Source organism: Aythya fuligula, chromosome 18 (genome assembly GCF_009819795.1).
Source record: "Aythya fuligula isolate bAytFul2 chromosome 18, bAytFul2.pri, whole genome shotgun sequence".
Classification (NCBI taxonomy): Eukaryota; Metazoa; Chordata; class Aves; order Anseriformes; family Anatidae; genus Aythya; species Aythya fuligula.
This window is the reverse complement of record NC_045576.1, coordinates 11,714,648-11,737,512: the sequence shown is the minus strand read 5'-3', so window position 1 is coordinate 11,737,512 and position 22,865 is coordinate 11,714,648. Positions and strand designations below refer to the sequence as shown.

The following is a 22,865-nucleotide window of genomic DNA, read 5'->3' as shown; positions in this document are numbered from 1 at the left end:
TGCAGGGGGGGCACAGAGGGCGTGGATAAATGGGGGGGGGGCAATGAATGAGGGGGGGGTTGCACGCTGGGGGGTCTCATGGGGGGGGAGGGGGGCAACGGGTGGAGCGGGGGGGCACAAAGGGGGTGAGGGGAGGGGTCCTTGGGGTGGGGGGGGGCGGCCCCAGGGGGTGACCCGAGGTTGGGAGGGGGTCCGGGGGGGGGTCGTGGGGGGGGGAGGGCGCTGAGCTGGGGCTGAGCCAAGGCGCGGTGCTGCGGAGCGGCGCTGCCCCCTCGCGGCCGGCCTGGGGGGGCGGGGGGGGGCGGACAGACGGACGGACAGACAGCTGGGGAGGGGGCTGGCGGCAGGGGTGGGGAGGGGCAGGGAGGACAAAAGGCCGGGGGGGGGCTGCAGGGACAGCCGGACAGACAGCCGGACAGCTGGGTGAAGGGGAGGCAGGACGGACAGACGGACGGATGCGGGGAGGGGGGGCGGACAGGTGGCTGCCGGGGGGGGGGGGAGGACGGACAGACGTAGGGACAGATGGACGGACGGATGCGGGGGGCAGCTGGACGGACAGACGGCTGCGGGGAAGGCCGGACAGATGGACGGGCAGATTGGGCACGAGGGGACGGGTGGACGGACAGATGGACACCGGGGGGGGGGGGGGGGCGGACAAACGGGCAGCTCGAGGGGTGGGGGAGCAGCGGGGCCGGACAGACAGACGGACAGCAGCCCCCACCAGCAGCACGGCCTGGCCCGGGGCAGCCCAATTAACTGGGTAATTAGCAGGGAAGGGAACGGGGGCAAATCAGGAGCCCCCCAGCAGCAAACCCTCACCATGGGGGGGGCTCATGAATGAACTTGGCAGCAGTTGACCCCCCCAACCGAGGCAGCCACCCCCCACCTCAACCCACACCCTATTTTAACCCCCCCAGGACCCCTTCACCCACCCCATTTCTTTTTCTTTTTATGTTTTTTAAATCCACTCCCCCTTAGAGCCCCCCCATCACAGCACTCCGAGGCACGGGGGGGAGTTTTACTGCAGCGCTTTTTTTTTCTTTTTATTTTCCTTACACAATGACGTGTTGTCGGGCATTACAATTTTTCTCAACTTTCGGATGACTTACAAATTTTGGTTTCCTACTGTCATGTGAGAGAGAGAGAAACATTAAGGCAACGTACAAAAAAAAAAAAATCTTACATAAATTAAACAATGCATAAATTTACAGGTGTAAATGCAAAGTTTCAGCAACTCAAAGTTGAGTAACTTCAGCCCCGTGATGGTTACTGGGAGACGGGGAGGGGAGGAGGATGCGGACTGGTTCGTAAGGCTCGGATGCAGATATGTTTCCCGACCTTGCTAGAACGGCAGCAACAGAAGTGGGTTCTTGGATGGACTCCTACCAGCCTCTACACGAAATCTGGAATACTCCGCACTGGGTGGACTGGAAGCCTGGCTCCCAATACCCTGTACACATCTGTCCGCCCGCGGTGCCGCTGTCAGTATGGCAGGAGCTGCGCGAGGCTCCCCCCGAGGCGCCCGCCCCCAGGCTGGAGCAGATCTGTACAGGGTATTATTGCGCTAAGGTGGACACCGAGGGAACAGAGAACTTGGCTACAAGGATCAAATCGGGTGGCAGCTCGGCCAGCCAGTGCCGAACACTGGTCTAACATCAGGTACAGACTTTCCAAGGGCAAGTTTTCTTTTGAAAAGAAGGCTTATTCCAGTTTTATGAGGCTAGCATGAGGTGTATAGATTTGCCTGGGCAAACATATACTAGTGAGACAACTCATGCAGCAGATGCGGCGCACCTGCTAGCAGTCCGTTTAGAAGCATTTACGGTGGACGATGGATGGGCCGGACTCGTCGTATTCCTGCTTGCTGATCCACATCTGCTGGAAGGTCGATAGCGAGGCCAGGATGGAGCCGCCGATCCAGACCGAGTACTTGCGCTCCGGCGGGGCGATGATCTGCAGGGGGAGAGCCGTCAGAGCCGCCCGGCCTTCCCCTCCTGCTCCTCCCACCCCCAGCCCCGAGCTCCCCCTGCCGTGGGGAGGGGACAGGGGCACCACCTTGCTGAGTTCCTTACCTTGATCTTCATCGTGCTGGGCGCCAGGGCTGTGATCTCCTTCTGCATCCTGTCGGCGATGCCGGGGTACATGGTGGTGCCGCCGGACAGCACCGTGTTGGCGTACAGGTCCTTCCTGATGTCCACGTCACACTTCATGATGGAGTTGAAGGTGGTCTCGTGGATGCCGCAGGACTCCATGCCTAGGGAGGAGGAGGAGTCGGGGGCAGGTCAGCACCCACGCAGCATCTATCACAGCCACACCAGCCCCACAACTCCCCCCACAGCACGGCGAGTCCCCACCACAGTGGCACAGCATCTGCAGGGCTGCTCCAACCCCTACCTACCCAGGAAGGATGGCTGGAAGAGGGCTTCTGGACACCTGAACCGCTCGTTGCCGATGGTGATCACCTGCCCATCGGGCAGCTCGTAGCTCTTCTCCAGGGAGGAGGAAGAGGCAGCGGTGGCCATCTCCTGCTCGAAGTCCAGGGCGACGTAGCACAGCTTCTCCTTGATGTCACGGACGATTTCCCTCTCGGCCGTGGTGGTGAAGCTGTAGCCTCTCTCTGTCAGGATCTTCATGAGGTAGTCTGTCAGGTCGCGGCCAGCCAAGTCCAGGCGCAGGATGGCGTGGGGCAGAGCGTAGCCCTCGTAGATGGGCACGGTGTGGGTGACACCGTCCCCGGAGTCCATAACAATACCGGTGGTACGGCCAGAGGCGTACAGGGACAGCACGGCCTGGATGGCCACGTACATGGCCGGGGTGTTGAAGGTCTCAAACATGATCTGGGAGGCAGGGAGAGAAGAGATTTCAGATTAATGCCAGGTTGAGGAGCCAGGCCGGTCACACCCGTGTTAGAACACACATGCTGACATGCAAAAAAAAAAACTGGTGTGTGAAGGAAAAAGCAAAGAAAGCAGGCAGAAAACACAAACGAAAGAAACCTGAGACGTCAGGGAAGAAATGCCAGGAGTACAGAACCCTGAAAATGGTGGGAGAAAAAAAAAAATAAACTCAGGTTTAAGATGCCAAAACAACAAAAGGAGGGCCGGCGGAGGTGAGAGATGGCTGGGGAGGGGAGGAGGGGCGGATTACCTGCGTCATCTTCTCGCGGTTGGCCTTGGGGTTGAGGGGCGCCTCGGTGAGCAGCACCGGGTGCTCCTCGGGGGCCACGCGCAGCTCGTTGTAGAAGGTGTGGTGCCAGATCTTCTCCATGTCGTCCCAGTTGGTGACGATGCCGTGCTCGATGGGGTACTTCAGGGTCAGGATGCCGCGCTTGCTCTGCGCCTCGTCGCCCACGTAGCTGTCCTTCTGCCCCATGCCCACCATCACGCCCTGCGGGGGGGGGGACACAAAACGCGCTCAGCACCCCGATGACCCCCCCACGACCCCCGGGACCCCCTCCCACGACCCCCCTACGACCCCCCCTCGCCTACCTGGTGCCGGGGGCGGCCGACGATGGACGGGAACACGGCGCGGGGGGCGTCGTCCCCGGCGAAGCCGGCCTTGCACATGCCGGAGCCGTTGTCGATGACGAGCGCGGCGATTTCCTCCTCCATGGCGGGGGCTGCGGGCGGGGCGGCGCCGTTAACACCGGGACCCCCCCCGCCCAAACACACACACCGGGAGCCCCCTCCCCCCCCGCCCGCCGCGTTCGAATCTCCCGCTCCGTGACGTCACCCCCTTCCGCAGCCAATCAGCGCCGCGCCCCTCCGCCCCCCCAACCCAACGGCGGGCTCCGCTGGGCGAGACCATTCCCCCCCGCAGGGGGGGGGGGTTGGGTTCCCGCTGCCCCCCCCCCCCCCCGTTCTCCCTCCCGGTTTCTCCCCCTCGCTCCCCGCAGGGTCCCGCAGCGGAGGAGCCCCGAGGAGGGGGCGGCGAGGCCCGGCAGGCCTCGGGAGGGGGTCGGGGCCGTACCTGCGGGGTTGCTGCTGGCGGAGCTGGGGAGCGCGGTGCCGCCTGGTCCGCTGCCGCCGGCCGAGTGAGACCGCCCGGCTGCCAGCCCCGCGCTTTTATACCCAGGGGGCGGAGGCCCCGCCCCCCCGGCCGAGAACATCGCCATATATGGAGATCTTTCCGAAACACGCGCTCCCATTGGCTGGCGCCAGCCCGGCCACGTGGGGAGCCTGGCGGGGCTGCCCCCGCCCCGCGGAACCCCGGAACCTGCATGGGGGCATAACTGGGGGGGGGGGGGGGCGGCGACCCCGGCCCGGCCGCGGCGACCCCGGCGGCTCCGGGCAGGGGGGGGGCGACCGGGACCGGGACCGGGACCGGGACCGGGACCTGGGGGGGGCCACGGCGGTGCCAGGCCCCGGGGCTGCTCCTGCAGGGCTGGGGGCAACGGGCACCGGCCGGGGGGCGGCCCTGGGGGGGGGGCGACCCCTGCGGGACACCCCCTATGGGGGCACCCACAGGGCGTGGGGGCGGCTTATGGGGCAGCCAGAGCGTATAGGGACACCCACACCCCGTGGGGACACCCTATGGGGGCACACACAGTGTATAGGGACACACACCCCCCCCATGGGGACACCCGGTTATAGGGGCACCCGGTTATAGGGGCAGCCTGGGGGGGGCACCGGCGCCCTATAGGGACACCCACACAGCCTATAGGGACACCCACCCTCTGTGGGAACACCCACACCCTATGGGCACCCCCTGTGGGGACAGCCTGACAGTCTGTGTGGACACCCTATAGGGACACCCGCACCCTATAGGGACAGCCTGGAGGGACACCCTATGGGGACACCCTATGGGGACACCCTGTGGGGGGCACTGAGACTCCATGGGGACACCCACACCCTATAGTGACACCCTACAGGGGCACCCACACCCTGTGGGGACACTATGGGGACACCGACACTCTATGGGGACACCCTATGGGGACACCCCCACCCTGTAGGGACACCCCCACCCTATAGGCACACCCCCACCCCATTCACCCCACAGCCAGCCCCATTCACCCCCCGACTCTACCCAGGCCTGGCCGTGCCGTCCCCCCCCCATGTCTGGCACTGTCACACCCCAAGGCCTGGTCCTGCCCCCCCCCCCGTCACCGCCACCTGGGGACGGTGCCACCCATGGGTGCCCGAGCCCCCCGCGCTGGGCTGGGGGTGCCGGGGGTTGGGGGCACCATGGGGGGCTGGGGGGGGGGCCCATGGGTGGTGCTGAGCCCCCCCGGGCCCCATGGGTGGTGCTGAGCCCCCCCAGCCCGTGCCAAGCCCTACAGATGGGTGCTGGGGCGCAGAGCGGGGCTGGCACCCTGGGGACCCCCAGAGGGGCTGGGATTTGGGATATTTTTTTTGGGGGGGGGTCGTGTCCCCAAGGCCGGCAGCAGGGACAGCGGGACGGTGTCCCCGGGGGGGGCTGCGGGGGTCTCGTGTCCTTGTCGTGGGGGTGTCGGGGCTGGGGGGGGGGGGGGGCGCTGGGTGCGCAGGGGACCCGTGGGTGCCGGGGGGGGGGCCGCGCCCTGCCCCGTGGGGCTGGCGGCACCCACGGGGCACCCACGGGGCACCCAAGGGCGCTGCCTTCGTGCCCAAAGAAGGAGCTGCTGCCGGGCACCCGGGGCGTGAACGGGGTGGGGGGGGGGGGGGCCGCGCCCCGCACCGAAACCGCCCCCGCGGGGACCTTCGCCCGGGGAGGGGGGGGGCAAAGGGAGGAGGAGGAGGAGGAGGAGGAGGAAGGCGTTGTGCGCGCCGTGCGCCTTCCTCCTCCTCCTCTTTTTCCTCCTCCCTTTTTTCCCCCCCCCAGCCCCGGGCGAAGGTCCCCGCGGTGGTGATGCGGTGCCCCCCCCCCCCCCCCCAGCCTGTGCGCCAGGCTCTGTCGCCGTGGTGACAGCGCCAGCCCCCCCCCCCGTTGTCACGGTGACGGCGGGGTGTTGCGCAAGATGTCGCCCCCCCCTCCCCTTTTTCCCCCCCACCCCCACCCCCATCCGCAGCCCCCACCCCCGGGGTGCCCGTGGGGCAGGACCCCCCCCCCCACCCCATGGGAGCGATATTTTGGGGAGGGGGCCCCCCTGTGTGCAAACGCAGCTCCGGGATCCTGCGCCGAGCACCCACGGGGAGCCAGCAGCACCCTGGGGTGCCCCCCCCCGGAGCCCCCAACCCCACAGGACCCTGCCCCATTTCCCCCCACCCCCCCCCCCCAGCCCGAAAGCCAACCCGGCTCCGTTTCGGTGGGGGTCAGTTACAGCGCGCCGGGCAGCTCGGGTAACCCAAGGCAGCGGCTGGGGGCCGCCAGCCTGGCCCCCCCCCTTTATATCCCCCCCACACACCCCGCCATGAAAAAATCATGAGGCAAACAATCCCCGGGACCTATTTTCGGGAACAATAACTCGCCGCCGCGCTGACACCGGAGCTGGGGGGCGGGGGGGGGAAGAAGGAGGCCGCGGCGGCGCGGTGCCGGTGCGCAGCCGGTGCTGGGTGCTGGGGACCCGGTGTCCCGGCCCGAAGGGTGCTGAGCCCGTCCCCGGGTCCCTTGGGTGGCAGCAGGGGGGTCCCCATGCCCTGTCCCCTCTTGTCCCCCCATGGGGAGCCCAAGCGGACCCCCCCCAGCACCGTAGGGCCCCGTGCACCGCGTGCTGCAGGGGGTCCCCGTGCGCCCCCCAGCCCCGTCCCATCACAACCAAGGGGCTGCGTGACCCCTACAGCCGGGAGGGATTTGGGGCCGCAGGACAGATGGAGGCCGAGGGCCCCAAAGCAGGATAAAAGGTTTAACCTAATCAAAATGCCTTGGCTAATTGTAAGGCGCTTAAGGGGCTGGCTGGGAGGCGGCGCGGCTGGAGGTGACCCGCTGCTGAATCAGAGAGCCCGGTAACCTTAGCCCGCGGGGAACGGATCCGCCGGCCCGCTCCCGGATCGGGTTCCCACCCAGCTTTTCCACCCTCGGCACCGCAGCCGGACAGCGGGGCCGTGGTGCTGGAGGGGCCGCGCACCCCAAGGAACCGGCCGGGGGCTGCTGGGGCGCCCGCTGCCGCTCCCCTCGGGGCTGGAAGCAAAAGCCCCGCGCTCTAGGTTCCCCCGGCCTCGGTGATCTGGCCGGGTTTTGTAATCCTACCTGCGCCTAATTCGACGCCCCGCGGCCCCCAGCCCACCCCCGGCCCCCCCCCTTCCCCGCCGTGCCGTGCCGTGCCGTGCCGAGCCGCGGGGCCAGTGCAGCGGCGGCAGCCGGCAGCGCAGACGTCCCCGCCGCGACGCCCGGGGAGCCCCCGGCAGCCCCCCGGGGCCGCCCCCCCACCAGAAGATGCCAACGAATGGGATCCACCAGGTCCTGAAGATCCAGTTCGGGCTGATCAACTGCGAGAGCCGCTACCTGACGGCCGAGAGCTTCGGCTACAAGGTGAACGCCTCGGCCCCCAGCCTGAAGCGCAAGCAGATATGGACGCTGGAGCAGGACGAAGCCGACAGCTCCGTCGTCTTCCTCAAGAGCCACCTGGGCCGGTACCTGGGGGCCGACAAGGACGGCAAGGTGCGCTGCGAGGCCGAGCAGCCGGGCCGCGATGAGCGCTTCAGCATCATCACGCAGTCGGACGGGCGCTGGGCGCTGCAGTCGGAGCCTCACCGGCGTTTTTTCGGGGGCCGGGAGGACCGGCTGTCCTGCTTCGCCCCCAGCGTCACCGAGGGCGAGCTCTGGACCGTGCACCTGGCCATGCACCCCCAGGCCAACCTGCTGAGCGTCAGCCGCCGCCGCTACGCCCACCTGAGCGCCCACGAGGACGAGATCGCCACCGACAGCAACCTGCCCTGGGGGGTGGACGCCCTCATCACCCTCTGCTTCCAGGACAAGAAGTACAGCCTGCGCACCGCCGACGAGCGCTACCTGCGCTGCGACGGCACGCTGGTGCCCGAGCCCGGCGCCCGCACCGGCTACACCCTGGAGTTCAAGGCGGGCAAGCTGGCCTTCAAGGACTGCGACGGCAAGTACCTGGCGCCCACGGGGCCCACCGGCACCCTCAAGTCCGGCCGCAGCTCCAAGCCGGGCAAAGACGAACTCTTCGACCTGGAGGAGAGCCACCCCCAGGTGGTTTTCACGGCGGCCAACGGCAGATTCGTCTCCATCCGGCAGGGTAAGCGCTGCCCCGGCCTCGGCACGGTGGGGTAGGGTTCCCCCTCACCCTAGGATCAGCTCAGCCAAAAGCACCCCCAAGCCCTGTAGGGACGCCCCTGCTGCGGGAGGAGACCCTACAAAAACATCCCCACGGTGCTGCCCCTGCCTGGGGACGCCCCGCAGCAGCTGGTGAGGGTCTGGCTGCTCCCACCCCGGGGACACGATGGACCCGTGGCTGTCGGGGAGCGCAGGACCCTGCTTGGGGGGGACACCGTGCCCATTGGGGGGGGCTCAGCGGTGGGGTTGTGCAGGGCTTGGTGTGCACACGCGTGTGCAGGGCTCTGTGTGGTGTGCTGCAGGCGTGTTTCACGCAGCTCATGCGTGTGCAGCGCCGAGTGCCCGTGTGCTTAGGGGTACACGGCTCTGCACGGCCCAAACCTGTGTGCACGTACCCAGCCCCGCAGCCCGTGTATGCACGCTCAGGGCTCTTTGCACGCGTGTGCATGTGTGCAAATTGTTTGTGCGTGCACAGCTCTGCAGCACGGCACGCTCCATGTGCAGGGGGGGGGCTCTGCGCAGCGCTCTGGGGGCGCACCCACACCCCACGGTGAGGCACGGCCCCGAGCTGCTGCGGGTGCCCATCCCTGGAGGCGCCCAGGGCCAGGCTGAGAGGATTTGGGGCAGCCCAACCCAGTGGGATAGGAACAACTTTCAGCCCCCTCCCACCCCAAACCATTCTCTGAGGGATTTGCACCCACAGCCCCGTGCGTGCCCCCCGGCCGTACACATCCCCACGCAGACCTGGGACACCGGGGACGTGGGATGGGACCGGGACCCCCGGGGGTCCCCAGGGGTGGCCGCGCTGTGGCCCTGGCTGCCCCCTGTCCCCGTGGCACCGGGAGCGCCTGCCCCGTGCCAAGCAGCTTAGGGCCGGGTGACGGCGGTGGGGGGCCATAAATAGGGGCCGTGCGCCGCGGCGCCAACCAGATGGACACAGCCCCAAGCTGATTAACCAGCCCAATTAGCACGATTGTTCGCAGAGGGATTTACCCTGGGAGTGGCGGGGGGAAGGCAGCCGGGGATCATCCACGCACGTGGCCACCGTTTGGGGAGTTGGGGGGGGGGGTCCCGGCCCCGCACCGAGAGCTGCCCCCACCCGCAGGCGTCAACGTCTCGGCGAACCAGGACGAGGAGCTGAACCACGAGACCTTCCAGCTGCAGATCGACCGCGACACCAACAAGTGCAGCCTGCACACCAACGCCGGCAGCTACTGGACCCTGGTGGCCCACGGGGGCATCCAGGCCGTGGCCACCGAAGTGTGAGTGGGGGCCGGGTGGCGGTGAAGGGGTTATGGGGGGGAGGAAGGGGGTCGGGGCCACCCCTGCTGATGCTCTCGCCCCGCTGCCAGCGGTGCCAACACCATGTTCGACATCGAGTGGCGCGGGCGGCGCGTGGCCCTGCGCGCCAGCAACGGGCGCTACGTCTGCACCAAGAGGAACGGGCAGCTGGCGGCCGTCAGCGACGCCGTGGGTGAGTGATATTTTTTTTTTGGGGGGAGGGCACGGTGGGAGCCGGTGGCCCCCACCCCGCTGACGCCAGCCCCGCGCAGGGGAGGACGAGGAGTTCACCCTGAAGCTGATCAACCGGCCCATGCTGGTGCTGCGGGGCGAGCACGGCTTCGTCTGCTACCACCGCGGCTCCAACCTGCTCGACTCCAACCGCTCCGTCTACGACGTCTTCCACGTGGGCTTCAGCGACGGCGCCTACCAGATCCGAGGTGGGTGGCGGGTCCTAGGTGGGGTGGGGGGGACACGGGGTGGGCAGGGGGGCTGCTGATGGCTCGGATGGACCCCGGTGACGGTCCCCGGGGGCTCTCCGCAGGCCAGGGGGGCAAGTTCTGGTACGTGGCGAGCAGCGGGGCGGTTTGCAGCGACGGGGACCTCTCCGAGGATTTCTTCTTTGAGTTCCGGGAGCGCGGGCGCGTGGCCATCAAAGGGAAGAACGGGCGCTACCTGCGGGGGGACCCGGCCGGCACCCTGCGTGCCGACAGCGAGTCGGTGCTGCGGGCCACGCTCTGGGAGTACTGAGCCGCTGGGCGCTGGGGACGGGGTGGCCGGGGCACCGGCACCGTGGGGGCCCCAAACCCACCCTGCTCCTGGGGATGGGGTGGTTGGGAAGAGCCGGGCAGGCTGAGGGTGGTGGCAGAGCCAGCGGTGGCATCGTCTGTGGCAGCTGTGTCCCCAACCCCCCTGTACTCGTGGCATTAAAATGCGTCTGGATTGCACCAGGGCCAGGTCTCCTCCTTCGCCTCCCACAGCAAGGGCGCAGCGGGTCGGGATCCTGCCTCTGCCCCGTCCCAGTGACCCTATAACCAGGGGACTGCTGCCCCAGGGGAGCCCCAGTGCCCCCATAAAGGGCTGATCCTGCGCTGGCTGCAGGGTGCAGGGACCCGGGGTTGCTGCAGGTGGTGGCAGAGGGGTACAGGGACACCACACGGGCAGCTGGGGATGCAGCCAAGCAGACCCACACCAACGGGACTGGGATTTGGGGTGCCGAGGGGCTGCAGGGCTCTGCAGAGCTGCCCCCTAAATGCCCCCAGGTGCCGTGGGGCGCACAGGAGGAGGGGGCCACAGTGTGGTGAGGGGATGGAAAGGAAGAGACAGGCAGCTGGCTGAGCGGCACGATCGTTTTCATGGCAGACGACAGAGTTACAGACAGCGGAGCACGCAGGGGACGGCCTGGGCCCAACCCTGCTGCTCCACCACAGAGATACGAGATCATTTCTAGAAACAGAACTGGGGGGGGGGTGAGCGGAACAACCCCTAAAATCCCCCTCTCCCCTGCCCAGCAGAAAACAGGGGGGGGGGCTCCCCCTCCCCCGGGACACCCTGCTTGTCCTGCTCCTGGAAGGCGAGGCGGCGCAGGGTGGGGGGCACAGCCCCCGGCACGGCACCGCAGCCACCGGGAGAGCGCTAAAACTACCACGGCTAGAACGACCCCACGAGAGACAGCACGGCCCCGGGGCTGCCGGGGGGGGGTGAAGGGGGTGGGATGTAGGGGGGGGGGGGCGGCAGGGCCGGGCCGGGCCAGCCCAGAAGCCCCCTGCTCTGCCGCCGGGTGCCCCCCCCCCTCCCCGCCTCCCCGGTGGGGGAACCGCGCCGCAGCCCCGCGCCCTCGGCGCTGCCCAAAACACGACCACGAAACACGCACACACACAACCCGCCCGGCACCGCCGCCGTTGCCCCAATTTGGGGGTCCCCTCTTGTCCCCCGGGGGGGGGGTCCGGGGTGCTTTGGGTGCCCCCGCTGCTCACAGCAGAACCAGGCTGGGGTTGCGCAGCTGCCTGTAGACCTGCAGGAGCTTCTCCGCCGTCACCGCGCTCTCCTCGCCCAGGGGCAGCCGGTCGCGCAGGGACTGAGCCTCCTTCAGCAGCATCTGCGGGGGAAACGGGGAGGTTGGGGGGGCGTGAAAAGCCTCGGGGGGGGTGGAAAAATGAGGCACGGGGAAGGGAAGGAGGTTTTGTGGCTCACCTCGTGGTTGGCCTGGATCTGGCGCAGGTACTGCATGCGGAGGTCGGGGGGGCCCGAGCCCTGCGCCGCCTGCTCCAGCACCAGCGCCTGCGGGGAGAGGGGTTCTGCTGGGGGGGGGCAGCTCTGGGAACAAAGAGCCTGGGGCAGGAGGGAGCTCCCCCCAACCCGGCCACGGCACGGCCATACAGATGGGACAACCCACGGGGCAGATGGCACGACCCCACAGGTGCCACCCGGGGATTTGGGGCACTGACACCACGGCTTGGGAAGGGAGCGGGGTCCAAAAGGGTCCCGATCCTCAGCCCGGCGTGACACCGGGCTCATCTGCCACACGGTGGTGCCAGAGAAAACATCCCCAGGCACCCAGCTGGGCCCCGAGGGTTTGGCCCCAAGGCATCGGCTTTGCTTGGGGACCCCGGGGCTGTGTCTGGGGGGAGCTGGGGGACACAGGGGGAGCGGCACGGCCCCGCAGCTCGGGGTACCTGGATGCGCCGGATGACGGCGTGGTGCATCCTGCACATGTCGGCCAGCGACGGGCTCTCCATGAAGATCTCCACCGCCTGGATGGGGCCCGCCGGGCTCAGGTCATTCATGGCCACCTGGGGGAGAAACAAATCCTCGCTGGGCACAGCAGTGCCAGGGGAGGGGGCGGCTCCGGGACCCCACAGGCAATAGGGCTGGGACAGCGAGAGCGGGCTGGGCCCCGAGCAGCAGCTGCCATTCCTCCCGTCCCTGCTCTCTGCACGCCCCTCATTTGCTCTCCAGACCTGCACAAGCAAACGCAGCAGCAGCCAGAGATGCTGCCAGCCCTGCTGAGAGCATCAGAGACCTTGCTCAGCCCCTCCAAGGGGTGCTCGCCCGGCTCCAGTGCCCGTTGGGCTCCAGCTGAGCCCTTGGGTGCTCCCTGAGCCCTGCTGGGACCGGCGCTGGACATGGGCACGAGGACGACCCGATGTCTGTGCCCCGATGGGACGCGGGCAGCCACCCCGGGCAGGTTTAATCCAGCAGGCTTAGCCCGAGCAGAATTAATGCTGTCGCTGATCACACTGGCAGTGTTAGTGCTCTCGAGTGTGAATCAGCCTGAGCCAGGGCACTGCCGGCACGCACGGGCCCCTTGCTGGAGGGCTGTCCGGCCACAGCGGAGAGCTGGGCAGCAGTCAGAGCTTTTCCTTTACACTTTGAGGCAGATTTTTGCATTAGAGGGGGGGAAAATTGCAGCAGATCAGGATTACGCCCAGAATCCACGCTCTCCCCTCGCTTTGCAGGCGCAGCGCAGCACAGCAGCACAAAGGAGCCTTGGGGAAGGGTTGGGGAAAGGGGGGGGAGCAGCAGCACAGCCCTTCCAGCCCGGCACGCGGCGCACCCACGGGATGCCAGCCAGCCCGGGGCATCACCCCGCTCCCCCACGAGGAGCCAGGGGCTGTGGGACGGGCCCCGGGGTGTTTCTCTGCAGGGCTAACCCCGTCCTTGCCTCTCGGACAAGCAGCTGCACCTCGCCTCCGTCCGGAGCCGCGCCGCGCACCGCCGCCACCTCCCCGCTGCTCAGAGCCTCGGCCCCGGCGTTCTCAGCCAGCAGCCAGCGCAGCGTGGCACAGCTCAGCGGGACATCTGGGGACAGAAGGAGAGAAAGCCAAGCTTGTTACGCCTCTGCTCGCTCTCCCTGGGGCTCAGCAGCCGGGCTGAAGCCAGAGCCACGCGGGCAGCGGGGAGCGGTGAGCGCCTGGTGCAGCCCGCGCCTGCAGCTGCTGCCACGCCGGGGGCTTGGGGACCCCAAAAACAGCTCCCCCCCACTGCCAAGCTCGGCCATGCAGCTGCCACCACGGCCACGTTCCAGCCCGGGAGCTGCCACGTGCTCCCACAGCCAGCAAAGGGGCTGGGGACTCCCCCGTGCCATCCTGGAAGGCGAGCGCACCCCCCCGGCACCAACCCTGGCAGCTCCCTGCAGGCGGCACCCACCTGAGCTGGAGGTTTTCAGCGCGGCTTTCAGCAGCTCCGAGGACACCCTGATGGAGGCTGCCGAGGGGGGCAGGCTCCCCTCTCCCCCCGCTTTCGGCTCCCCGGGCTCAGTCTGCTCCCCGGAGGCTTTCAGGAAGGTCTCCACGGGGTCTGGGGGCGCGGGGAGCGCAGCCGCCGGCGGGGAGGCATCCGGCCCGGAGGGGCTGCTCTCGAAACGCAGGCACTGGAGCATGTCAATGGTGCATTCGCTGAGGGGCAGGCAGATCCCCTCTCTGTCCGGGGACAGGATGGGCGAGTCGTCGGGGAGGAGGTCGTCCAGGGCCTCGGAGGAGTCGGAGCCGCTGCCCAGGATGTCCCGCAAACTGTAGTAGAGGGCACAGGAGATGGTCAGGGGCAGGTCCAGCTTGGTGTCCGCGGCAGAGCCCAGGGGCAGCGTCAGCTCCCTCTTGTTCCCCGGGAGGAGCTGGTCGATGGGGAAGGTGAAGGTGGTGGCTGAATCCGCGGACTCCTCCTCTAAGGCACAGGGGCTGGCCAGGAGCTGAACGCACAGGGTCCAGCCCTGCTCCAGGCTGTACTCGCTGCAGTTCTCCAGCAGGCAGGAGATGGTTACGGTATCTCGGAGCAGGAGGCAGCTCCAGTTGGCAGTGACAGTGCAAGCTATGGGCTTCTGGCCTTCTTGGCTGGACAGCAAAGCCGCGCTCACGTTCATCACCTGGTTCAGGCTGGCCAGAGCTCGGTTCTTCTGGTCCACCGCCTTCTTCAGGAAGGAAACTCTGCAAGGGACAAAGCGCCAGGGCTGAGACGGCGAGAGGGATGGAGGCTGGGGCACCCCCAAACACCCACAGCACCCCAGCGGACCCCGACGTGGGGCTGTGGCCGGCGAGACCCCAAAAACAGCCCTCGGGTGGCAGCCCCCAGCGATGGGAAGCGTCGGGGCAGCGCGCGGCGGGCGACAGATCCCGCTCAAAGCTTCGGGAATCCCCCTGCAAAGAGGGGGGGGCCTCGTCTGCGCCTCCTCCCCGCGCACAGATGGCCGCAGAGGTCTGAGGCACGCGTCTGCCCTGCCTGCGACTGCGGGCTTGGCAGGAGCCGCGGGACGTCTGGGCCGCTGGCACCCTGCCTCTCCCACCTTCTGGCGCCGAGGCTGTAAACACCAGCCCGCCCGCGGCAGCGCCGAGCTGCCGGCGCCGAGAGCAACGAGGGCAGCAGGCAGGGCTCTGCCAAACTGTTCGCACTCTCCCCAGGCTGGGGGCTTCCCCAGGCAGCCTCCTGCAGGAAGCGCCCAGGGAGAGGTAAACGTCGGAGCTGTTTCCCGCAGGGGATGTGGTGAGCAACTCCCCCGAGCCAGGAGCCGATGGCCAAAAACCCAGCGGGGTGCCCGGGGAGGGGCTCGGGATGCGTCAGCAGGAGGGCACAGCCCTGCCCTGTACCTCTCCGAGGTGTTGCCTATCCCGGACAGCAGCTGCTTGATCCTCCGGCCGATTTCGGCGGGCGTCAGCTCCACGTCAGCGTCCTCGGGGCTGCACAGGTCGCAGGTCATGAGGCGGCCTTTGGCGGACAGGGCCAGCAGCTCCGATTCCCCTGCGGGACAGAGGCGGGCACGGGTCAGGGGCTGAGGGGACACGATGGAGAGGGGACGGGGACCACGAGAGTGCCCACAAAACGCACGGCTCCAGGGGCAGTGGCTGCCTCCTGCCTGCCCCGTCCCCACCACGCTGCCCGGGGCCCAGCCGTGCTTCCAGCACCACCCCAAGCGCTCGCCCGTGGAAGCTGCAGGAGGAGCTGGGTGCTCGGGGCACGCTGCCACGCAGGTTCCCGGTGGCAGAGCTCTGTGAGATGCCTGCAAAATCCTCACGGCTCGCCTGTCCTGGCCCTGCTCGCTCCTCGTGCTGCCCGAGGGACTCGCTGTGCTCGGAGGAGGAGGAGGAGGCGAGCACCACGCTTCGCTTCGTGCCCAGACCGTGGTTGGGCACCGTGCACTGCCTGCGCCCCGGGGTGTCACCAGGAGGAGCACCGCCTGCAGGCTCTGAGCTGCTGCGCCTGCAGCACCTTTGGGTGTCCCCACGCTCCCCTCTGTGCAGGGACCCGACGGGGACAGCCAGGGCCTCGCAGAAACCCCCACGGGCTGGCGGCCTCCTGCAGCACCATAGCGGCGCAGAGCCTCACATGAGACAAACCACGACCAGGCAGGGAGGAGAGGCTGCTTTGAGCACGCAGAAACCACTTCCCAAAACCATGGGAATCGACAAAAACGGGCGGACAGAGCCCAACCTGGCCCACGACGAGGGCAGCTCCCCAGCCCTGTCCCACCCCCAGCCCCGCCGCGCTCCCCGCCGTGCCGGCGGTACCTTCGGACGCCCGAGACGACAAGGAAAGGGCCACGACGCTACAGATACTTAAACTGGCCGGAGACAGGACGGGAGGCAGGACGCCGCCGGGGCTCTCGGCGTCCTCGGGGTCGGAGGAGTCGCCCACCCAGTCCAGGTCGACGGCGGAGATGTCCGAGTGCGTGCTGTAGTACATGCGGCTGCCGCTGCCGCAGGCGGCGCAGAGGATGGGGCCGCGCAAGGAATACTCCCTGAGCTCCGGCACCGTGGCCTCCTGGCGCTGGTCGGCCTTGACGGCCACCATCTTGCCGTAGTGGCCCACGGCCACCACGCAGTCACAGCCGGCGGCGCCGAAGAGGGGCTCGTCCTCGGCCTCTTCTTCATCCTCCTCCTCCTCCTCCTCCTCGTCGTCCTCCGCCGCCCTGCGCTCCGTTCTCAGGGCGCCGATGAAGACGATGGGCTCCTCCAGGTGGTGGAGGATCTTCACCGGGGGGTCTGGGCTCGAAACGTCGTGGCAGCCGTCGGCGGGAGGCGAGGAGCTGAGGGCTTTGAGGGGCACGGAGCAGAGCTGGCCGTCCGGGAAGCCGCAGAGGATCATCGGCGACTCCAGCATGGCCGCGTCGATCCCGAAGAGCAAGCTGAAGAGGGGCTCTTCCAGCACAAAGCCCCCCGAGCACCACGGCCCCTCTCCGGAGCCCGCCGTGCCCGGGGAGGAGGCGCAGCACAGCACGGGCAGGAAGCGTGACGGAGCGCCGTCCTCCGGGGCTGCGGGCGGGGGGCCGGGGCAGAAGCCCACCTCGCTGACCTGCCGGTAGCGGGGGCTCTCCTGCTCGGGGCGCGGCAGCTCGTGCAGCTTCATCCACCACTTGCCGTGGGCTTGGGAGAGGGTGACGACGAAGGCGTTGAGCAGGGTGAACATGCAGAGGCTGGAGTCCGGGAAGATGCAGGCGTCCGAGTCGACGGGGAAGACGCCCGAAGGGCAGTCGCTTTCTTGGCCGTCGCCCTCCGTCTGCTCCGACAACCTTTGGGCCAGCAGGCAGAGGCGTTGAGCCAAGGCACGGGGAGAAGCCAGAGCCACTCTTGGCCGCCTCTCGCCCCGGTCCTTGGAAGGAGCTCCCCACAGCGCGGATTTTAGCGTCTGCTGTGAGGGCAGCAGCCCGGAGGGAGCCGGGGGGCACAGCCCCAAACAGCCCCAAATTGTGCCCGGAGGGGCTCGGGGCTGCCCTGTGGTGCTCTCCTCACCTGCTCTGCTGCTCCAGGGCCACGCAGTAGATCCCGCTGTGGGCGCAGAGGATGTAGAGCTGCCGGGGCTGGGGCAGCAGCTCCACGTGCCACACCTGGTCCGGGCACCGGTACACCGCCTGCGGGGGGGAGCAGAGGGGAGGTCACCGCCTGCGGGGCCCCCCCGGGTGCCCACGGGGCCGTGTTTCCTCCTGGGCAGCCCCAAAATGACCTCAAATTAAAGCAGGGATCCCCTGCTTGTGTAATCGTGGGTGATTTCCAGGAATTTTTCGCCTGCCACAAGGTGCTGGGGGGCTGCACGCAGGGGCAGGGCACGGCTCGCCCTCCCCGAGGGGAAGGGAGACAGAAACGCGGAGCCTGAGCTGCTCCCCGGGGAAGGAGCACGGTGTAGGAGGCAAACCCCGATCCTACCGCGGCGGCTTTCTTAGAAATGACAATGAAAAGGGATTAAAAAAGAAAAAAAAAAAAAAAAAGAAAAAAGCAGCTGCGCAGAACTCAGCACCGCGGGGTGCCGGGGGGCGAGGAGCGAGGGGCGTCAGCAAGGAGGAAATGCCCCCAGATTAATGAATAATAAATAAATTTATCATTAAATTAATAAATTTATTATTAAATTAAATAAATAAGTTAAAAAATAAATAAATTAATGAATCTCCAGCCAGGGGGAGCGCAGACAGCGGCACCCCCGTACCCCCGGAAGAGCCTCGGTGCGGGGTAAGCAGGGCCCAGGGGCTCCAAAAAATTCATTTACACCCCATAAAAGCCGGGTTTAGGGTGCAGAAACCCCAGTGAGGATCCCCGGGGGGGGGCAGAACGGGGATCCCCGCAGCCGTGCTGGGGCAGGGGGAGCCTCCTGGTCCCCGGTGGTGGTGGTGGGGGGGGGGGGGGGCAGCCTGACCTTGAGCACCTTCCCCTCCTGGTCGTAGACGTAGACGAACTCGGTGCCGTTGGAGAGGTAGATCTCGTTGTCGTGGCACAGCACGCGGGGTTTGCCCGCCACCAGCCCCCCCACCGGGCAGCAGAAGCCGGCCAGGTAATCCACCCGCGGGCACACGTGCGCCATGGTGCCGACACCACCACCACGGCCGGCCTGGGGCGCGGGGACGGCGCTCAGGGCGGGGGGGGGGGCTGGTGGGGATGTGCCCCCCCACCCCGGGGACACGGTGACCCCGAGCACCATCCCTCATGGCCCACCCCCCAGCCCCAAATCCCCCCTACGGCAGCCCTAAGTCGCCCCAACCCATCCGCACCCCCCCCAAATCCCACTAACAGCAACCCCAAGCCCCTGCCCCAAATCCCCCCCCCCAGCTCCCCCCCAAACCCCAAATGCCCCCTTGCCAGCCCCATCTCCCCCCGCATCACCCCCCAGCCCTAAATTGTCCCAGTACCTGCACCACCCCCCCCACAAGGCAACACAGCCCCCCCAGCCCTAAATACCCCCCACCCCAAATCCCTCCCACCCCGCCCTCACCTCACAGCCCCCCCAGTCCCAATCCCCCTACATTATCCCCAACCTCCCCAATCCTCATCCCCCAGTCCCAGCCCCCCCCAGCCCCAAATCCCCCCAGTTTCAACCCCCCCACCCCCAAATTCTCCCCTCCCCATCTCCCCTTGACACCCCCCACCATCCAGCCCCCACCTCTCCACCCCCCCAGCCCCAAATCCCCCCCTGACCCCCCCCCCATCACAGCTCAGCCCCCCCACCCTAATCCCCCAACCCCAAATCCCCCCTCCCCATCTCCCCCTGCCCCCCCCAGCCCCAAATCCCCCCCAGGCCTCCCCCCCACACCCCCCATCACCCTCCCCGTCCCCAACCCCCCCCCACGACCCCCAAATCCCCCCCATCCCCCCCCACCCCCCAAATCGCCCCCCATCCCCAGACCCCCCCATCACCCCCAGACCCCCCCATCACCCCCCCACGCCCCCCAGACCCCCCCATCATCCCCCCCATCCCCCAAATCCCCCCCATCACCCCCCCATTACCCCCAGTCCCCCCCCCCCCATTACCCCCCCACCCCCATATCCCCCCCCATTCCCCCCACCACCCCCAGTCTCCCCCACCCCCAGACTCCCCCACATCCCCCAGACCCCCCCCAAACCCCCTCCCCCAGACCCCCCCCATCCCAAAAAAGCCCCCAGACCCCCCCCCCCCCCCCCCAAATCCCCCCCCCCCACCTCGTCCCCCCCCCGCCCCCCGGGCGCCTCCCGGCGGGGCTGCGGGTACCGGGCGGGGGGCGCGGGCGGCTCCGCTTTACGGCTGCGCGGCGCCCGCCGCAATGGGCGGGGAGTTTGCGACAGCGGCCGTAAAGCGACGACGGGGGGGGGGTCATCAAAGTGGGGGGGGGGGGGGGCACTATGGGGGGGGGAGGGGGTCCGGTACCGGGGGTGGGGGGGGTCGGGGACAGGCGCAGGGAGCCGGGACACGGGGCTGGAGGCAGTGGGTTTATTAAGGGGGGGGGGTTGAGAGCCCCCCCCAAACCGCGAACAGGGAAATGGAGCCCCCCCGGTGCCCCCCCCACAAGCAACCGGGGGTCGGGGCCCCCCCAACCGGGCTCCGACCCCCTCCCAGCATCGCAGTGCCCCCCACCCCATCCCAGTGCCCCCCCATGTGTCCCACCCAGCACCCCCAGTACCCCCCCCACGTATCCCCCCCAATACCCCAGTACCCCCCCAATACCTCGGTGCCCCCCCCGTGCCCCCCCCCAGCACCCTGGGGACACCCCAGTACCCCCAGTGCCCCCCCCAGTACCCCCAGTGCCCCCCCCACGTATCCCCCCCAATACCCCAGTACCCCCCCAATACCTCGGTGCCCCCCCCGTGCCCCCCCCCAGCACCCTGGGGACACCCCAGTGCCCCCTGGTGCCCCCCCCAGTATCCCAGTTCCCCCCCCCAGCCCCTTGGTGCCCTCCCCGCACCCCCCCCAGCACCCTGGGGACACCCCGGTGCCCCCCCAGCACCCCGGTGTCCCTCCCCCAAACAGGCCCTGACCCCCCCCTGCACCTCGGTGACCCCCCCATGTATCCCACCCAACACCCCAGTGCCCCCCCCTGCACCTCTCGGTGCCCCCCCCAGCACTCTGGGGACACCCCAGTGCCCCCCCCAGTGCTCCCCCAATACCTTGGTGCCCCCCCATGTGCCCCCCCCATCACCCCAGTGCCACCCCAGTGCCCCCCCCAGTATCCCAGTTCCCCCCCAGCACCCTGGGGACACCCCAGTGCCCCCTGGTGCCCCCCCCTGCACCTCGGTGCCCCCCCACGTGCCCCCCCCATCACCCCAATAGCACCCCAGTGCCTCCCAGTCCCCCCCCCAGCCCCCCAATCCCCCCTCCAGCCCCTCACGGACACCCCATTTCCCCCCCCTACCCCTCAACCAAACCCTGGCCCCCCTCGTGTGCCCCCCCGGGCGTTATTTGGGGTCGAGCCTTGCCCCCCCCCTCCTCCTCCTCCTCCTCGGGGCCCCCCCCGTGCCCTCTGCAGCTGCTCCACGAAGGCCTCCACCTCCCCAAAACGCCCCGACAGCCGCCCCAGCCGCTCCTTCAGGGCGCTCAGCTCCCCGTACAGCCCGTCCAGCGCCCCCGACAGCGCCCGGATCCTGTAGGGGGGGTCGCTTAGAAGGGCTGCGAGACCCCAGGGACCCCCCCAGGGGGGGTTTTGTGCCCCCCTTTTTGGCCCCTCACCGGCCGTAGTCGGGCAGCACGCTGTGGTGGTCCCGCAGCAGGAGGTTGCGCAGCTGCGAGGTGATGGCGAACCTCCAGTTGTCCAGGATCACCGTCAGGTTGGCGCAGCCCTTGGTGCCCGCTGCGGGGAGGGCGGCGATGCCGGATGGACCCCCAAAAAAGCCGACCCCGAAAGCTTTGGGGTCGGGGGAAGGGTTGCGCTCAACTCAACCCCATGGGTTCGAAGCCGCTGGGCAGGGGGCTCGGGGTTACCGTCGGTTCGCTCGTCCCACGCCGCCGGGCGCCGCTTCGGCTTCGTGGCGCAGCTCAGGGCTGCCAGGAGCAGCAGGGGGAGAAGTCGCGACATGGGGCTGTGTCGGGACAGGGCGAGGAGGATCCTATAGGGGCGAGCAGCCCCCGTCCTACAGCCTGGTGGGGGTCCCGGAGCACAGTGGGGGCCCATCCCCGCTGCAGCTCCCGGTCTGGGACGTCCCCAAAAGCCCCAAACCCTTGTGGACAGGGCAGACCCCACAGGGGAACAATCCCAGGATTTATAGGATCGCGGCCACCCCGCAATTCCCCCACCCCAAGCTGGGCCCCGCAGCTCCCAGTCCATCCCAGTAACACCGCAGACGCTCCAGCCCCGCTCCCGCTGCCAGCCCCGCGTCCCCAACACCCCCCGGGATGAGGGCGGAGGCGTCGCACCCCAAAACCCAAACCCCAAACCCAAACCCCAAACCCACCACATGGCCCCCGTAGCACGAGGGGCTGCTCGGCCGCCCCCATACCTGCAACCGGGACCCCGCTGGGGGAAACCAGGCGGCCGCTGGGCTCGGCGAGCTCTGGCCGTGCGCGGCTCCGGCCCCCCCCTTTTTTTTTTAGGATTGGGGCTGGCGCGGGGCCCGGCGCTGATTGCAAACAGGCGGCCCCGGCCCGGCGCTGAGCTTGAGGGGGGGGGGGGGTTCAGGTGCTTTTTTTTTCTTTTTTTTCAGTTTTTTTTTCTTTTTTCATTTTTTTTTCTTTTTTCAGGTGTTTTTTTACTTTTTTTTCATTTTTTTTTCTTTTTTCAGGTGCTTTTTTTTTGCTTTTTTTTTATTCCACGTCGCTCGCGGCCCCCCCCCATCCCGCCCCGCTTCAGTCCAGGCACCGCCGCAGCCCCCGCCACCGAGAAAGCCAGGGGGGAAAGCAAATCGCCGCAGCCCCACAGCGGGGCCGAGCCTTATGGGAGGGTGTGGGGGGGCTCAGCAGAGCCCGCAGGCAGCAGCGAGGGGCTGGGGGGGGGCTCTGGGGGTCCCCACCACGCTGCCCCCCCCCCCCGGCTCACGGCTGGGGGTGACTCCCTCGGGGGGGTGGCACAGGGGGGTGCTGCTATGGGTGCCCCCAGGAACTGGGCTGAGGTCCCAAATTCCCAGCTGGGGGGCACTGTGAGGGGGGGGCCAGGCGCACAGGGGGCTGTTTGCACCCCCCCCGGCACGGCTTCGCCCCCCAGGAAGGGATGAGCACTCCTGGGGGCTCACCCCAGAGCCCTTGGTGGTGGTGTTTGGGGGGGGAAAATCACCCGTGCTGCCTCCCCCAGGAGGATCCCAGCGCAGGGAGTGATGCCAAGGGGGGAACGGGCACGTGCCCCCCCCCCGGGGGGCTGCTCGCAGGCACACGCTGGCCCTTAGGGGAGCCCCAGGGTGGCAGCAGGGAGCTGCAGGGGTGCAAAAGTGGGGGGGAGGAAGGTGTCACCCCCCCCCGTCACCTCTGCAGCCTGGGGGACACCTCGGGCAGGGGGGGTGGGTGGGGAGGGGGGGCCCCGGTGCAGCCCCGAGCCCCCCAGGGACACCAGGAGCAGGCCAAAGCCGCGCTGGGGACAGCGGAGAGCGTGGCCCCACGGGGTGAAGGTTCCTAAAAGGAGCCCCACGGGGGACGGGGCTGCCCCAAAAAAGCGAGGGGGGAGCAGGAACAGAGCCCCCCCCCGCCCCTGGCCGGCTCCTGACCCCCGGGGGGGTGCGGGAAGCAAGGGGGGGGGGGGAGGCTGAAGAGGGGACGAGCACCACTGCTGCTGCTGCTGCTGCTGC

General features: G+C 68.4%; 3 protein-coding genes across 4 annotated transcripts; 1 reads left to right on the top strand and 2 right to left on the bottom strand.

Moving 5' to 3' along the window:
* Positions 1-1,012: 1,012 nt before the first annotated feature.
* On the bottom strand, positions 1,013-4,025 carry ACTG1 (actin gamma 1). The gene is made up of 6 exons (XM_032199468.1): positions 3,970-4,025; positions 3,489-3,619; positions 3,148-3,387; positions 2,399-2,837; positions 2,073-2,254; positions 1,013-1,953 (listed from the first exon to the last, which is right to left on the bottom strand). Exons 2-6 carry the CDS (start codon positions 3,609-3,611, stop codon positions 1,810-1,812), a joined length of 1,128 nt encoding a protein of 375 aa, XP_032055359.1. The 5' UTR covers positions 3,612-3,619; positions 3,970-4,025; the 3' UTR covers positions 1,013-1,809.
* Positions 4,026-7,290: 3,265 nt separating this feature from the next.
* On the top strand, positions 7,291-10,182 carry FSCN2 (fascin actin-bundling protein 2, retinal). The gene is made up of 5 exons (XM_032199899.1): positions 7,291-8,113; positions 9,257-9,413; positions 9,504-9,625; positions 9,705-9,872; positions 9,977-10,182. Exons 1-5 carry the CDS (start codon positions 7,291-7,293, stop codon positions 10,180-10,182), a joined length of 1,476 nt encoding a protein of 491 aa, XP_032055790.1.
* A 585-nt stretch (positions 10,183-10,767) lies between these two features.
* FAAP100 (FA core complex associated protein 100) lies at positions 10,768-18,231 on the bottom strand. 2 transcript variants are annotated; one of them, XM_032199991.1, is made up of 9 exons: positions 18,046-18,231; positions 17,151-17,269; positions 15,930-16,930; positions 15,012-15,162; positions 13,582-14,354; positions 13,097-13,233; positions 12,108-12,224; positions 11,626-11,712; positions 10,768-11,530 (listed from the first exon to the last, which is right to left on the bottom strand). In XM_032199991.1, the coding sequence occupies exons 1-9, from the start codon at positions 18,208-18,210 to the stop codon at positions 11,405-11,407; spliced, it is 2,676 nt and encodes an 891-aa protein (XP_032055882.1). In that variant the 5' UTR covers positions 18,211-18,231; the 3' UTR covers positions 10,768-11,404. The 2 variants fall into 2 exon arrangements, with proteins under 2 accessions (XP_032055882.1, XP_032055883.1); XM_032199992.1 differs by lacking the exons at positions 10,768-11,530; positions 11,626-11,712; positions 13,097-13,233 and having other exon boundaries at positions 12,150-12,224.
* Positions 18,232-22,865: the final 4,634 nt, after the last annotated feature.

What these genes read in the sequence shown, in the direction of transcription:
- ACTG1 (XM_032199468.1), bottom strand. Translation starts at nt 3,611, where the DNA reads ATGGAGGAGGAAATCGCCGCGCTCGTCATCGACAACGGCTCCGGCATG. An exon ending in TCGGCCGCCCCCGGCACCAG is followed by an intron (nt 3,388 to 3,488) that starts GTAGGCGAGGGG and finishes CCCCCCCCGCAG; the next exon opens with GGCGTGATGGTGGGCATGGG. An exon ending in CCAGCACGATGAAGATCAAG is followed by an intron (nt 1,954 to 2,072) that starts GTAAGGAACTCA and finishes CTCCCCCTGCAG; the next exon opens with ATCATCGCCCCGCCGGAGCG.
- FSCN2 (XM_032199899.1), top strand. Translation starts at nt 7,291, where the DNA reads ATGCCAACGAATGGGATCCACCAGGTCCTGAAGATCCAGTTCGGGCTG. An exon ending in CAGGCCGTGGCCACCGAAGT is followed by an intron (nt 9,414 to 9,503) that starts GTGAGTGGGGGC and finishes CCCCGCTGCCAG; the next exon opens with CGGTGCCAACACCATGTTCG. An exon ending in GGCCGTCAGCGACGCCGTGG is followed by an intron (nt 9,626 to 9,704) that starts GTGAGTGATATT and finishes AGCCCCGCGCAG; the next exon opens with GGGAGGACGAGGAGTTCACC.
- FAAP100 (XM_032199991.1), bottom strand. Translation starts at nt 18,210, where the DNA reads ATGGCGCACGTGTGCCCGCGGGTGGATTACCTGGCCGGCTTCTGCTGC. An exon ending in GCCCTGGAGCAGCAGAGCAG is followed by an intron (nt 16,931 to 17,150) that starts GTGAGGAGAGCA and finishes GCTGGCCCAAAG; the next exon opens with GTTGTCGGAGCAGACGGAGG. An exon ending in ATAGGCAACACCTCGGAGAG is followed by an intron (nt 14,355 to 15,011) that starts GTACAGGGCAGG and finishes TGTCCCTTGCAG; the next exon opens with AGTTTCCTTCCTGAAGAAGG.